This window comes from Salvelinus alpinus, chromosome 21 (assembly GCF_045679555.1).
Source record: "Salvelinus alpinus chromosome 21, SLU_Salpinus.1, whole genome shotgun sequence".
NCBI classification, from domain to species: domain Eukaryota; kingdom Metazoa; phylum Chordata; class Actinopteri; order Salmoniformes; family Salmonidae; genus Salvelinus; species Salvelinus alpinus.
The window spans coordinates 29537964-29552089 of record NC_092106.1 but is presented as its reverse complement, the minus strand read 5'-3'; the positions used below and the strand labels follow the sequence as shown (position 1 = coordinate 29552089).

The following is a 14126-nucleotide window of genomic DNA, read 5'->3' as shown; positions in this document are numbered from 1 at the left end:
TTTGAGAAAACCAAAGAAATGCAACATCAGAAACAAAACACAAAATGTTTCTGAAAACTGGTTTGATAATGAATGTAAAACAATTAGAAAACACCGAAGACAAATGTCAAATGAAAACATAAGCAACAAAACAACCCAGAGCTACGCTATGAATACTTTGAAACTCTGAAACAGTATACACAAACACTGAAACGCAAGAAATTGAATTATACCAACAAGACACTTGATGAAATTGAAAACGCAAATGACAAATCAGTTCTGGGACATGTAGAACAATTTAAGCACAACAAAGCCACAAGAATTAGCCATACAAGATGTAGGAATTTGGAAAACTTATTTTGATAATCTATACAAAAACATCCCACAAAAATACTTACAACACAACCAATTAGAAATTAAAGAAAAATTGAACATCCTTGAATCAGTCATTAAAAACAACCAAAATCCATTAGATTACCCAATAACCCAACAGGAACTAAATGAAAAGCTCAAATCCATTAAATCAAATAAGGCTTGTGGTCAAGACATCAGAAATGAAATGCTGAAAAACAGCAAACCTGAGTTGCAAAATGCTGTGCTTAAATTGTTCAACATGGTCTTAACTTCTGGCTGCTTCCCTGATGTCTGGAACCAGGGGCTCATCTCCCCTATCCACAAAAGTGGAGACAAATCAGACCCCAATAATTACAGGGGAATTTGCGTAAACAGTAACTTGGGAAAGGTTTTCTGTAGCATTTCGAATTCAAGAATTCAAACCTTTCTTCAAGAAATAAAATGTAATAAGTAAATATCAAATTGGCTTTCTCCCTAACCATCGCACTACTGACCATATATACACCTTACACACACTAATTAATAAACACGTCCACCAAAAAAAAAAGAGGGCAAAATCTTTGCTTGCTTTATTGACTTTAAAAAAGCATCTGATTCTATTTGGCACGAAAGGCTATTCTACAAAACTCTCCAAAGTGGGCTTGGTGGTAAGGTGTATGACTTAACACAATGTATGTACACAGAAAACAAGTGTGCAATAAAAATCAAAAACCAAAGAACAGAATTATTTTCACAACGTCGAGGTGTGAGACAAGGCTGCAGTTTGAGTCCAAATCTTTTCAACATTTATATCAATGAATTAGCAGACATGTTGGACCATTCTCCAGCCCCAGGACTCACACTATTTGACACAGAGGTGAAATACCTGCTATATACTGATGACTTGGTACTTCTATCACCAACCAAAGAAGGTCTTCAACAGAACATTAATATTCTAGAGCAATATTGCCATAATTGGGCCCTGGCAGTAAATTTCCAAAAAACAGATGTCAGAAACACAAATATAAATTCACCCTGAACAACACCCTCATTGAACACACTATACACATTGTATGCAATAAAAATGAAATTATTCAAAATCAACATCCCAATTATAAATTTGGACCAAAATATTTGACAGTGTAATCCTACCAATAGCTCTTTACGGAAGTGAGGTTTGGGGGCCACTCAATAAACTGGACTTTAAAATGTGGGACAAACATCCAATTGAAGCCCTACAGGCAGAATTCTGTCGGAAAATCCTCCAAGTCCAGAGAAATACACCAACTAATGCATGTAGGGCAGAATTGGGCCGCTTTCCAGTAATAATGAAAATACAAAAAAGATCATTAAAAATGTTGGCTACATCTAAATTCAAGTACAAATTCAAGTCTGCAATTTAAAGCACTTCAAACCCAAGAGCTGAGCCCAGAAACGAGCCCTCAGTCAGCTGGTGTTGGACCTAACCAACCGAGCTGACACCAGCACTGCTTTAAAAGAAAGAATTCCAATAAACAAAATCATGAACCAATCAAAGGACTCATATTTACAACATTGGAAAAATTAAACAAAATCCCAAAGCCGACTAAATTGCTATCTGAACCTAAACGGAGAATATGAATTGGCTGATTATCTCTACTCTGTTAGAGATACGAAGCAGAGACAGATCCTTACCAAGTACAGGCTGAGTGACCACCGATTGGCAATAGAAACCGGCAGACATAAAAAGACATGGCTACCCAAAGAGGAGCGTGTATGTGGTCACTGCACGACAGGGGAAGTAGACAGATGCACTTTCTCCTTTACTGTGAGAAATATTCCTCACAAAGAGATTCATTATTCACAGAAATGACTACATTTATTCCAAATTTTAACTTATTAAACCCAGAGGAAAAACTAAAAATACTCATGGGCAAAGGAGCAATGGCTCCTCTTGCAGCCAAATATGTATTTGCCTGCCATAGCCTGAAGGACACTGAATAATAACATCTGCATAGTAAGCAGTAACTTACTTATTATTACTATTATTGTTATTACTATTATTATTGTTGTTTATCATTCCAAATAGTAGTGGTATGGGTAGTAATGGTAATGATAGCAGTTTAGTGATGGTGGTGGTAGTTGTAATGATGATGATGGTAGTTGTAGTACTGATGTAATGGTGAAGATGACCGTTATTTAGTTTAGTTTATTAATTCGACCATTTAAAAAAACAAGCACACATAAAACTTAAAAGCCATACATGCACATTAATAAAATCATCGAGGATAACACACAATAAAGTCTGGGACTTAATTCCATTGTGGTCCTCTTGAGACAAGATGGCTAGACAAAATCAAACACAGTATGGCAGTGAAATAATAAAACAAAAACATAAAAGAAGAACATCTCATCATTCCAGTTACATCATAGGGGTTATTCGTATGGGCACAGAGGACATCAAACATATTTTTACTTTATTTTTAAAGCTGTCCAGAGAGGACGTTGTTTTTATAGGCAGAGGCAAATCATTCCATTCTGAGGCTCCAGTATACAAGAAAGTACCTTTCCCAGCATTACTCCTGAACCTGTATAAGCACACATCAGCAACACCTGATCTGGTGCTGTGATTGTGTGCATCCCTAACACAAGGAAAGTAATCACTTAAATATCTGGGCGCAGGACCATAAATACTCCTGTAAACCAAACCTAGTCTAATCTGCGACACCCTAGCCTCAACAGGCAGCCAGTTTAGTTCCTGAAAGCAGCTCCTACCTATGTGAGTACGTGGACTCACCTTCAAAAACTACCCTGATCAACTTATTCTGGGCTATCTGGAGCTTCCCCTTCATAAGTTTAGATAAGCCCCCAAACCAGGAACTACTAGCATAGTCAAAATGGCATTGAATGAGGGCAGTAGCTAGCACTTTCATGGAGTCCTTATCAAGCAGCTTGGACTTTCTAACCAAAAACTTAATCCTGGCATTAACCTTCCCTAGCACTTTATTGGCCATGCTCACACCTCCCAAGCTACCATCAAGGATACATCCCAAGTAGCTAACAGAGGTTTTAGTAGTCAGCACCTCACCCCCTAACTCCACTCTGATTTCAGACAACCTACACAATTTAGGTCTGGATCCAAAAATAATTGCTTCAGTTTTCCCTAAGTGCAGAGATAGCTTATTATCTCCAAGCCATTTGCTAATGTTAGTAAGCTCTGTGCTAAGTATGCTCTCCAACATAGTTTTACTTTTGTGAGACACCAGAAGTGTAGAGTCATCCGCATAAAGAAAAAGACAGCAAGAACAAGCATCTTTCATATCATTAATATACAATAAAAACAGCAGAGGCCCAAGCACACTCCCCTGCGGAACGCCACAACTCATTGGTTTTGCCTGAGACAGTGAACCATTAACCTTTACTACTTGTTCCCTTCCTGATAAATATGACTTTACCCAGCCTAGAGGGATACTGCTTAACCCCAGTGCCTCCAGTTTGGAGATTAGGAGACAGTGGTTAACTGTATCAAAGGCCTTCTGTAGGTCAAGCAGTACCATTCCACACAGATTTCCCTCATCAATCTCTTTCCTGATGAAGTCAGTCAAGTAAAGTAGACATGAATCAGGAGTATGTTTTTCTAAAACCTGACTGAAAATCATACATTAGACCCTGTTTGTTAACATATTCATACATTTGCTCATGCTCTGTGTTTCATTTCTGTGACATTTATATAGGACAAAATCATGCTGCTCTTGAGAGTTCTTACATTTCTTAAAGGCCTTATTCCTTGCTTGGATAGATTCTAGAATCTCATGAATCTCAAGGGCTAGATCTCTGCTTTACCCTGACCCGTCTAATGGGAGCCATCACATTCACCACATCAAGGAATCTACATTTAAAGGCTTCCTAGGCACTGTCTACCCCTACACTATCTAGCACAGGTGACCAGTCAATTTTACCCACTTCCTCCCTAAACTTTTCTACATAGTATTTTTTGAGTCCTCTGATTCTAACGGTTTTGTGACTCTTAAATATATCTTTAAAAATCCTCCTTGTGCAAAATGTAATAAAATGATCACTGATGCCATAGACTATTACTCCACTCTGCGATATTTTAGATTTATCAGACACCAATATTAAGTCAATTGTACTTTGCACTGTTTCACATATCCTGGTGGGATCTTTTATAATTTGGGTCAGAGCAAGTGATCTACAACAGTGCATAAATACATTGTGGGTTGGGCTATTCTTTTTGCAGACATCGGTATTGAAATCCCCTAACAAAATGATTTCCTTCAACAGCAAATCATTACAGTTTGACAACACAATTTCAAGACCCTCATAGAATGCATTCTGCTTGGGCGGCCTATAACACACCCCCAACAAAATCGGCTTGGTTTCGGGAAGGCAGATATCCAGCCAGACAATATCCAGATCAGCGTTTAAATCTGATCTGACGTTAAAAGCAATGTCTGATCTTACAAACGCACATATTCCCCCACCGTTCCGATCCTTCCTGACAACAGAGTAATTACTTATCTCAATGTCTGAGTCACAAACAGATGAATCCAACCATGTCTCAGTAAAACATAAGACACCCACCTCTGATTTGCAAACCAACAGGCGTATCTCATCGATCTTCAGTAGTAGGCTTTGGACGTTTAAGTGCAAAATGTAAGCCCTTCTTCCCAAAGGCCTCATTGAATTCCCGATCCACTTGTAACTCGCCTCCCACTGCGCTGCCATCTTCCCACTGCCCTGCCTCCGGTGGCCTCTCTGTCGCCATGGAGCACCTCTCCCCAGGTGCCACGCCATCATCCTCACCACCATGTCCCCCGTCACTCGCCTCTGGTTGCCTTTGGAACCCCCCTCCTCCGGTGCAATCTCCACCCAGTCCTCTGGTCCCACTCCACCTTCAGTGCTCACACACCCCGTGGGTACAGCACACCGACAGCAACGGTACTCTTCATTTACCCCTTCATTTACCCCATGTCCAAAGCTAGAGTTGCTGCATTTTAAATTAATCCACTGTGCGCATTCCAAACATTCCAAAGCTTTGCTGTTACTCTTTATCCACCGTTCGCAAGAGGAACATGGGTGCATAGGCCGTTTGATGGGGTTCGTGATAAAGTGAGGTTATAAGTTAGTTATAGTTTCATTTTCCATATTTATAATTATTACATTTCTACTATTGACTGTTACCATTTTATTGTTTTTATTTTTGTATTTAATTTTGTATTATTATTTACTACCATTTCATATTTATTATTTGTTATTTAAATTATTATAATTTTAATACAATGTATATTGTATACATTGTTGCTTTGGCAATATTGACACAATGTTTTTCATGCCAATAAAGCAGCTTGAATTTGAGAGAGAGAGCGCGAGAGCGGCCGGCCGGCCGGCCGACACAGAGCGAGAGCGGCCGGCCGACACAGAGCGAGAGCGGCCCAGACAGAGCTCATATTAGTTATGTGACATGGATGTAGATGTGACATCAGATGATAGAGTAATGATTGTGACATTGATTGATGAGGCAATCTTCAGGTCAGCCTCAAGCTGACAGTTCCATCTCTCTACTATGAGTTGTGTTTTCCTCCTCTTGATTTCCATAGTGGACCGTGTCTGAGCCCTAACAAGGTTCTATCCACTATCTAATAATAATTATAATAAATGCCATTTAGCTGTCGCTTTTATTCAAAGCTACTTACAATCATGTGTGAATCCATTTTAAGTATGGGTGGTCCCGGGAATCAAACCCACTACCCTGGCATTACAAGCGCCATTGCTCTACCAAAGTACCACTATCTCAGTCGTGTACACTAGTGTTATCTTCCTCTACTACAACCCCCCAGGGGAACAGTGTGTGATGCCTGTCTCACCAGGTGCTGTGGAATCCCAGACAGGAGTATGACCTCCAGGGTATCGTTGATCCAGCTGTGGTAGCAGGGGTGTCCGTGCGGGGGTCGGCGCAGGTCGAACACAACTGTGTGGTTATGGATGGTGGCTAGCCTCAGCAGCTGCTCCAGACTACACACACTCTGGTTCCCCACCAGCATCACCTCCCTCTGAGCCATGGACTGGACCGTCCAGAATGGGTCATCCTAGAGGACAATGCACACAGGTACTCAGTCAAGCTAATCAATTTAGTGTATTTCTAGGTTTACATGGCAATCGTAATAATACATCACTTTATGATGAGATCAGGGTTTGGGTCAATTTTATTTTAACTCAAACCAGGGAAGTAATCTTGATTGATAAATTTACATCACCAACAAACTAACATGATCCAAGCACACCAAGACAGTCATGAAGAGGGCATGACAAAACCTATTCCCCCTTAGGAGACTGAAAAGATTTGGCATGGGTCCTCAGATCTCCACTTCATTAATGAGATTTCCTATCAGCCGAGTGGCAATGAAATGGACCCAAAGCATGGAGGAGAAATATAGGCCTAGTGAAAGAAAGGGTGGTGCGAATGTAGCACTCCTCCCCAGCGGGGGGGGCGCGAATGTAGCACTCCTCCCTAGCGGGGGGGGCGCGAATGTAGCACTCCTCCCTAGCGGGGGGGCGCGAATGTAGCACTCCTCCCTAGCGGGGGGGCGCGAATGTAGCACTCCTCCCTAGCGGGGGGGCGCGAATGTAGCACTCCTCCCTAGCGGGGGGGCGCGAATGTAGCACTCCTCCCTAGCGGGGGGGCGCGAATGTAGCACTCCTCCCTAGCGGGGGGGCGCGAATGTAGCACTCCTCCCTAGCGGGGGGGTGCGAATGTGGCACTCCTCCCTAGCGGGGGGTGCGAATGTGGCACTCCTCCCTAGCGGGGGGTGCGAATGTGGCATTCCTACCTAGCGGGGGGTGCGAATGTGGCATTCCTACCTAGCGGGGGGTGCGAATGTGGCATTCCTACCTAGCGGGGGGTGCGAATGTGGCATTCCTACCTAGCGGGGGGTGCGAATGTGGCATTCCTACCTAGCGGGGGTGCGAATGTGGCATTCCTACCTAGCGGGGGTGCGAATGTGGCATTCCTACCTAGCGGGGGGTGCGAATGTGGCATTCCTACCTAGCGGGGGGTGCGAATGTGGCATTCCTACCTAGCGGGGGTGCGAATGTGGCATTCCTACCTAGCGGGGGGTGCGAATGTGGCACTCCTACCTAGCGGGGGTGCGAATGTGGCATTCCTACCTAGCGGGGGTGCGAATGTGGCACTCCTCCCTAGCGGGGGTGTGAATGTAGCATTCCTACCTAGCGGGGGTGCGAATGTGGCACTCCTCCCTAGCGGGGGTGTGAATGTGGCATTCCTACCTAGCGGGGGTGCGAATGTGGCACTCCTCCCTAGCGGGGGTGTGAATGTGGCATTCCTACCTAGCGGGGGGTGCGAATGTGGCACTCCTCCCTAGCGGGGGTGTGAATGTAGCATTCCTACCTAGCGGGGGTGCGAATGTAGCATTCCTACCTAGCGGGGGTGTGAGTAACATTGTGGTACCTTGAGGAACCACTGGCCGGCATTGAGGCTGTGTAAGTCTGTCCAGTTAAAGGAGGAGGCATCATCCAGCTGTCTGGCAGGAAACACCTTCCCCACGTCTGTAGTCCTCCTCAAGGTGAGGTCTCGCATCAGAAACGGCACCCCGTCAAGGCTAGGACAGGAAAGAGTTAAACAGTCAGGTCTACCAATACAATAGTATATTCAGTGCCGTACAGTGTTGTTCAACATCATATGATCATCTTATTTCTCAGAAGTTCATATCCCCTGATATTTTGTGATTCTAAGTGGAAGTTCTTACAATAGAAATACTGAATGCTCTCTAGGGAAGCGCCAAAAACCTTCAATCATGAAGGGAAAAGACTAGAGCTGTTAGAGGCAAAACTCACATTACATGAAAGCTAATTTCATGTTGCTTGCTTCACCTTCACGTTGAATGCCAAATAATTTCCCCACCTTTTCAGTTAACCTCAGGTTGTAAGACATGGAAAACAAAAACACATTACCTACACTTGAAATTGTTAGTCAAATTCACAACTAGAATCACAACGCTTTCGTAAGATTGCATCCCAAGCAACTAAATCGGACCAAAAACATAATTTATGTCTACATAATTTATGTCTATCATTCATTATCGTTTTCAGTGACCATATAGCGTGACTGAAACGTTCAATTAGTGCCTGAATGACCCCTGTCCCTTCGGGTGTGTGTCTGTGTACACGCATCTCTGGTCAGGAGGATGTATAGAGCCTGGCCCTGTTCAGGTTTCATTAGTCAGCTCCAGCATGAGCTCAATGCAGCCCAGAGCCCAGCCTACCTGTCATCAGCACGCACGTCTCCACCTCCCATTCATCTTAATTAGGGAGTGGAGGAATGTATACACACGCTAAATGAGCTTTCACTAACACAAAGACACATACTGACAGAAACACACGTGGCTACATACCTACCGTTATGAATGTGTGATTGTAACACATCCGCCATGCTGATCCTCAACACAGGGGCCTCTCAGGGGTGCGTGCTCAGTCCCATCCTGTACTCCCTGTTCACGCATGACTGCGCAGCCAGGCACGACTCCAACACCATCATTAAGATTGCCGATGACACAACAGTGTCTGATCGCCGACAACGACGAGACAGCTTATAGGGAGGAGGTCTGAGACTTGACCGTGTGGTGCAAGGACAACAACCTCTCCCTCAACGTGATCAAGACAAAGGAGATGATTGTGGACTACAGGAAAAGGAGGGCCGAGCACGCCCCCATTCTCATCAACGGGGCTGAAGTGGAGCAGGTTGAGAGCTTCAAGTTCCTTGGTGTCCACATCACCAACAAACTAACATGGTCCAAGCACACCAAGACAGTCATGAAGAGGGCATGACAAAACCTATTCCCCCTCAGGAGACTGAAAAGATTTGGCATGGGTCCTCAGATCCTGATTAGGTTCTACAGCTGCACCATCGAGAGCATCCGGACGGGTTACATCACTGGCTGGTATGGCAACTGCTCGGCCTCCGACCGCAAGGCACTACAGAGGGTAGTGCGTATGGCCCAGTACAGCATGCGGTAGCAGAGAGAAGGTCCAAGAGGCTTCTAAACAGCTTCTACCCCCAAGCCATAAGACTCCTGAACATCTACTCAAATGGCTACCCAGACTATTTGCATTGCCCCCCCCCTCCACCCCTCTTCTACTCTGCTGCTACTCGCTGTTATTATTTATGCATAGTCACTTTAATAACTCTACCTACATGTACATATTACCTCAATTACCTCGACTAACCGGTGCCCCCACACATTGACTCTGTACCAGTCCCCCTGTATATAGCCTCGCTATTGTTAGTTTACTGCTGCTCTTTAAGTATTTGTTACTTTTACTTCAAATGTTTGGGGGGTATTTTCTTAAAACTGCATTGTTGGTTAAGGGCTTGTAAGTAAGTATTTCTATAAGGTTTACACCTGTTGTATTCAGTACACGTGACAAATAAAATTTGATTTGATAAACATGGCACAAAATGAAAAGCACACAGACACAGTTGTACCTGTAAGCATACATCTATGTGCGTACACATTCACACAGCATCCAACTCATTCAAACATCTCTCTATTGGATTTGCTCTTCTAGCTCATCTTGTCATGTCATCTAAAAACAGCCATGAGTCTATGAAAGTGCTGTCCTGGCCGCCGCCGCCACTATTACTGATGCTGATGCTACTACTGCTGATGCTGCTACTACCACCACCACTGCTGATGCTGATGCTACTACTACCACTGCTGATGCTACCACCACTGCTGATGCTACTACTACCACCACCACTACTGATGCTGATGCTACTACTGCTGATGCTGCAACTATTACCACCACTGCAACTACTACAACTACTACCACCACTGCTGATGCTGCAACTACTACCGCTGATGCTGCAACTACTACCACCACCGCTGATGCTGCAGCTACTACCACCACCGCTGATGCTGCAGCTACTACCACCACCGCTGATGCTGATGCGACCACCACCGCTGATGCGACCACCACCGCTGATGCGACCACCACCGCTGATGCTACCACCACCGCTGATGCTGCCACCACCGCTGATGCTGTCACCACCGCTGATGCTGCCACCACCGCTGATGCTGCCACCACCGCTGATGCTGCAACTACTACTGTCGCCGCGCCTACTAAAAACGGCCGCCGCCGCTCCGCTACTAAAAACGGCCGCCGCTGCTCCTACTAAAAACGGCCGCCGCCGCTACCAAAGAGGTCGCTCCTTCTAAAAACGGCTGCTCACTGAATGGTAATAAGCGGCTGAATCCTGGACAGGAAGCCCAGACCAGCATTATGACACTGGCTGACCTGTGCTTGGCTGTACTCCTCAATCAACTACCTTACAACAGACTTGACTTCTCGCCATCTTTCCCTGCAGCTCCCCATTGATCTAGTTTGGCTACACTGTGAGTCTCTTTCGGTGTGTGTGTGTGTACCTGATGGCCACGTCAGCCTCCAGCCCACTGACGTTCATCTGCAGAGCCCTCTGGAAGGACAGGATGGTGTTCTCTGGAGCCAGCTACCGACAGACAGAGAGGAACATCACATCAGCACACTGTCTAGACGTATATTGATGTTTCATGGAAGTCAGAGACATTTCGTATACCTTACTGCAATCAGAGTTCACAGGTTCATATAGGTTTCAGAAGTTTAACACTCCTTTGAAACATGCCATTTTCCCACATGTTGTTGAGGTGGTGCTGGAGATGATGAAAATTAAGTTTACATTTTTTTCAATTTCCCTTTAATATGGGTGTGAGGAAATGGAGAATGTATTCCAGTTAAAAGTAATGAGTTATGAGCTCATAATTATTATTGATAAACAATAGACTATTGAACACATACTGACTGGTGCAATACAAGATACTAGGGCACATTGGTCGAACTAATAATGGTCAGTGATACTGTAGGTCAAACTGTCTAATACTGTGAGGGGACTGTACACCTGGGACAAGCAATGTAAAGTGCTGCTGGGAAACAGAGTGGGTCATGTGGTGTGTCCTGGGGGAGTTCAGGTTTTTAAGACTTAATTCCTCCACAGCATTTAACTTCTGGGGTGATCAACTACTCCAACATGCCCCAACCGGCTGGCTGGGGAGCATCTGTCTGCAGTTCGCTGGATGGATGGGTCATGTTTTTGTGTATGCGAGTCGTTAGGACCGGGTATCCCAAACTAGGGGTCGCCTGATTTGAAAATGGGGTGGCGAAAGAAAACTTGCGCTTGGTTCATCGAACCCGGGGTTACATCAGTAACCTCCAGTAGCTGTTAGATGAGGTTGTAATAAACAGAGCGGTTTCTGTTCTCTTCCTACGAATGTATCTCTATCTTTTCAATGGTTTAAGCTCCAAATATTATGAACCCATCACTGAAAGACATGAATCTCAGGAACAGGTAGGTACGTACCGTTACCCTCTACTATGCCCACAAGCTGTTAGAACCGAGAGGACAAGACCAAGCACTAAATTAGACTGGGGGTAAAAATAACATCTGTAACCACGTTACCATCCACAGTTTTTATGCAAGTAAAGCACTGTATAAAAAGATATCACAACAGCTGTGATGGAAACAGGATGTTTCGATACAATATTATGAACGTTAACAGGTACATTTGTTCGTTCAACATGGTGGGATCTTTTTGTGTCCGTAAAATGTATTGTGGAAACACCTTCATGCGCAAATATTGATTTGTGCACTGTATCTGCAAGCGGTTGGCTAGAGCACATGTGTCAAGACAAGAGTAGGAACATTTACTATTTAACGCAACAGTTTGTGAAAAAACTATCTGTAGAGTTGAAAATGCGATGGGAACACACTGAACATACAATTTTTATTCGGTACATCAAAACAGAAGCAAAAAACGACCTTGTGTGCGTCCACATGACGCAATCATTTTTATCAGCAACAAGTCCGTCTGAAAGAAAATGCGCATATTTTCTTTATGCAGATTTTTTTATATTCGCACAAAAATCTGTTTGATGGAAACCTAGCTCATGATGTTATTTTCTACACAGAATATCATACGTCATTGCCTGATGATCTTCTGAACTTCCCAATAGCTTTGATGCATTTCAAATCAAATCAAAATATATTTGTCACGTGCACCGAACACAACAGGTGTAGAACTTAGTGAAATGCTTACTTACAGGATCTAACCAACAGTGCAATTTGTAAGTAAAAAATTGTTATTAGGTGAACAATAGATAAGAAAGAAAAAAACAACAGTAAAAAGACAGTGAATAATAACAGTAGCGAGGCTATATACAGTAGCGAGGCTATATACAGGCACCGGTTAGTCTGGCTAATTGAGGTAGTATGTACATGAATGTATAGTTAAAGTGACTACGCCTATAAACTAAGCAAAAAAAGAAACGTCTATTTTTCAGGACTGTCTTTCAAAGATAATTCGTAAAAATCCAAATAACTTCACAGATCTTCAATGTAAAGGGTTTAAACACCATTTCCCATGCTTGTTCAATGAACCATAAACAATTAATGAACAAGAACCTGTGAAACGGTCACTAAGACACTAACAGCTTACAGACGGTAGGCAAATAAGGTCACAGTTATGAAAACTTGGGACACTAAAGAGGCCTTTCTACTGACTCAAAAACACCAAAAAGAAAGATGCCCAGGGTCCCCGCTCATCTGCGTGAACGTGCCTCAGGCATGCTGCAAGGAGGCATGAAGACTGCAGATGTGGCCAGAGCAATAAATTGCAATGTCCGTACTGTGAGACGCCTAAGGGCACTACAGGGAGACAGGACGGACAGCTGATTGTCCTCGCAATGGTAGACCACGTGTAACAACACCTGCACAGGATCGGTACATCCGAACATCACACCTGCGGGACAGATACAGAATGGCAACAGCTCGAGTTACACCAGGAACGCACAATCCCTCCATCAGTGCTCAGACTGTCCGGAATAGGCTGAGAGAGGCTGGACTGAGGGCTTGTTGTAAGGCAGGTCCTCACCAGACATCACCGGCAACAACGTCGCCTATGGGCACAAACCCACCTTTGCTGGATCAGACAGGACTGGCAAAAAGTGCTCTTCACTGACAAGTCACATTTTTTTCTCACCAGGGTTGATGGTCGGATTCGCGTTTATCGTCAAAGGAATGAGCGTTACACCGAGTCCTGTACTCTGGAGCGGGATCGATTTGGAGGTGGAGGGTCCGTCATGGTCTGGGGCGGTGAGTCACAGCATCATCGGACTGAGCTTGTCGTCATTGCAGGCAATCTCAACGCTATGCGCTACAGGGAAGACATCCCCCTCCCTCATGTGGTACCCTTCCTGCAGGCTCAACCTGACATGACCCTCCAGCATGACAATGCCATCAGCCATACTGCTCGTTCTGTGCGTGATTTCCTGCAAGACAGGATTGTCAGTGTTCTGCCATGGCCAGTGAAGAGCCCGGATCTCAATCCCATTGAGCACGTCTGGGACCTGTTGTATCGGAGGGTGAGGGCTAGGGCCACCCCCCCCAGAAATGTCCGGGAACTTGCAGGTGTCTTGGTGGAAGTGGGGTAACATCTCACAGCAAGAACTGGCAAATATGGTGCAGTCCATGAGGAGGAGATGCCCTGCAGTACTTAATGCAGCTGGTGGCCAAACTAGATACTGACTGTTACTTTTGATTTTGACCCCCCCCTTTGTTGAGGGACACATTATTCCATTTCTGTTAGTCACATGACTGTGGAACTTGTTCAGTTTGTCTCAGTTGTTGAATCTTGTTATGTTCATACAAATATTTACACGTTAAGTTTGCTGAAAATAAACACAGTTGACAGTGAGAGGACGTTTCTTTT

General features: G+C 44.3%; 1 protein-coding gene across 5 annotated transcripts in view; it reads right to left on the bottom strand.

Moving 5' to 3' along the window:
* The window catches only part of LOC139548195 (glycerophosphodiester phosphodiesterase domain-containing protein 5-like), a 92795-nt gene that overhangs the window by 16895 nt on the left and 61774 nt on the right, over positions 1 to 14126 (bottom strand). For all 5 annotated transcript variants that reach the window (XR_011669672.1, XR_011669673.1, XM_071357698.1 and 2 more), the window contains 3 exons: positions 10752 to 10834; positions 7778 to 7928; positions 6177 to 6398 (listed from right to left, as the gene is read on the bottom strand). Coding sequence is in view for 3 of the 5 variants with exons in the window: in XM_071357698.1 (XP_071213799.1) it covers positions 6177 to 6398; positions 7778 to 7928; positions 10752 to 10834 (456 nt within the window). In the remaining 2 variants the exon portion in view is untranslated. The remainder of the gene's footprint in view (positions 1 to 6176; positions 6399 to 7777; positions 7929 to 10751; positions 10835 to 14126) is intronic.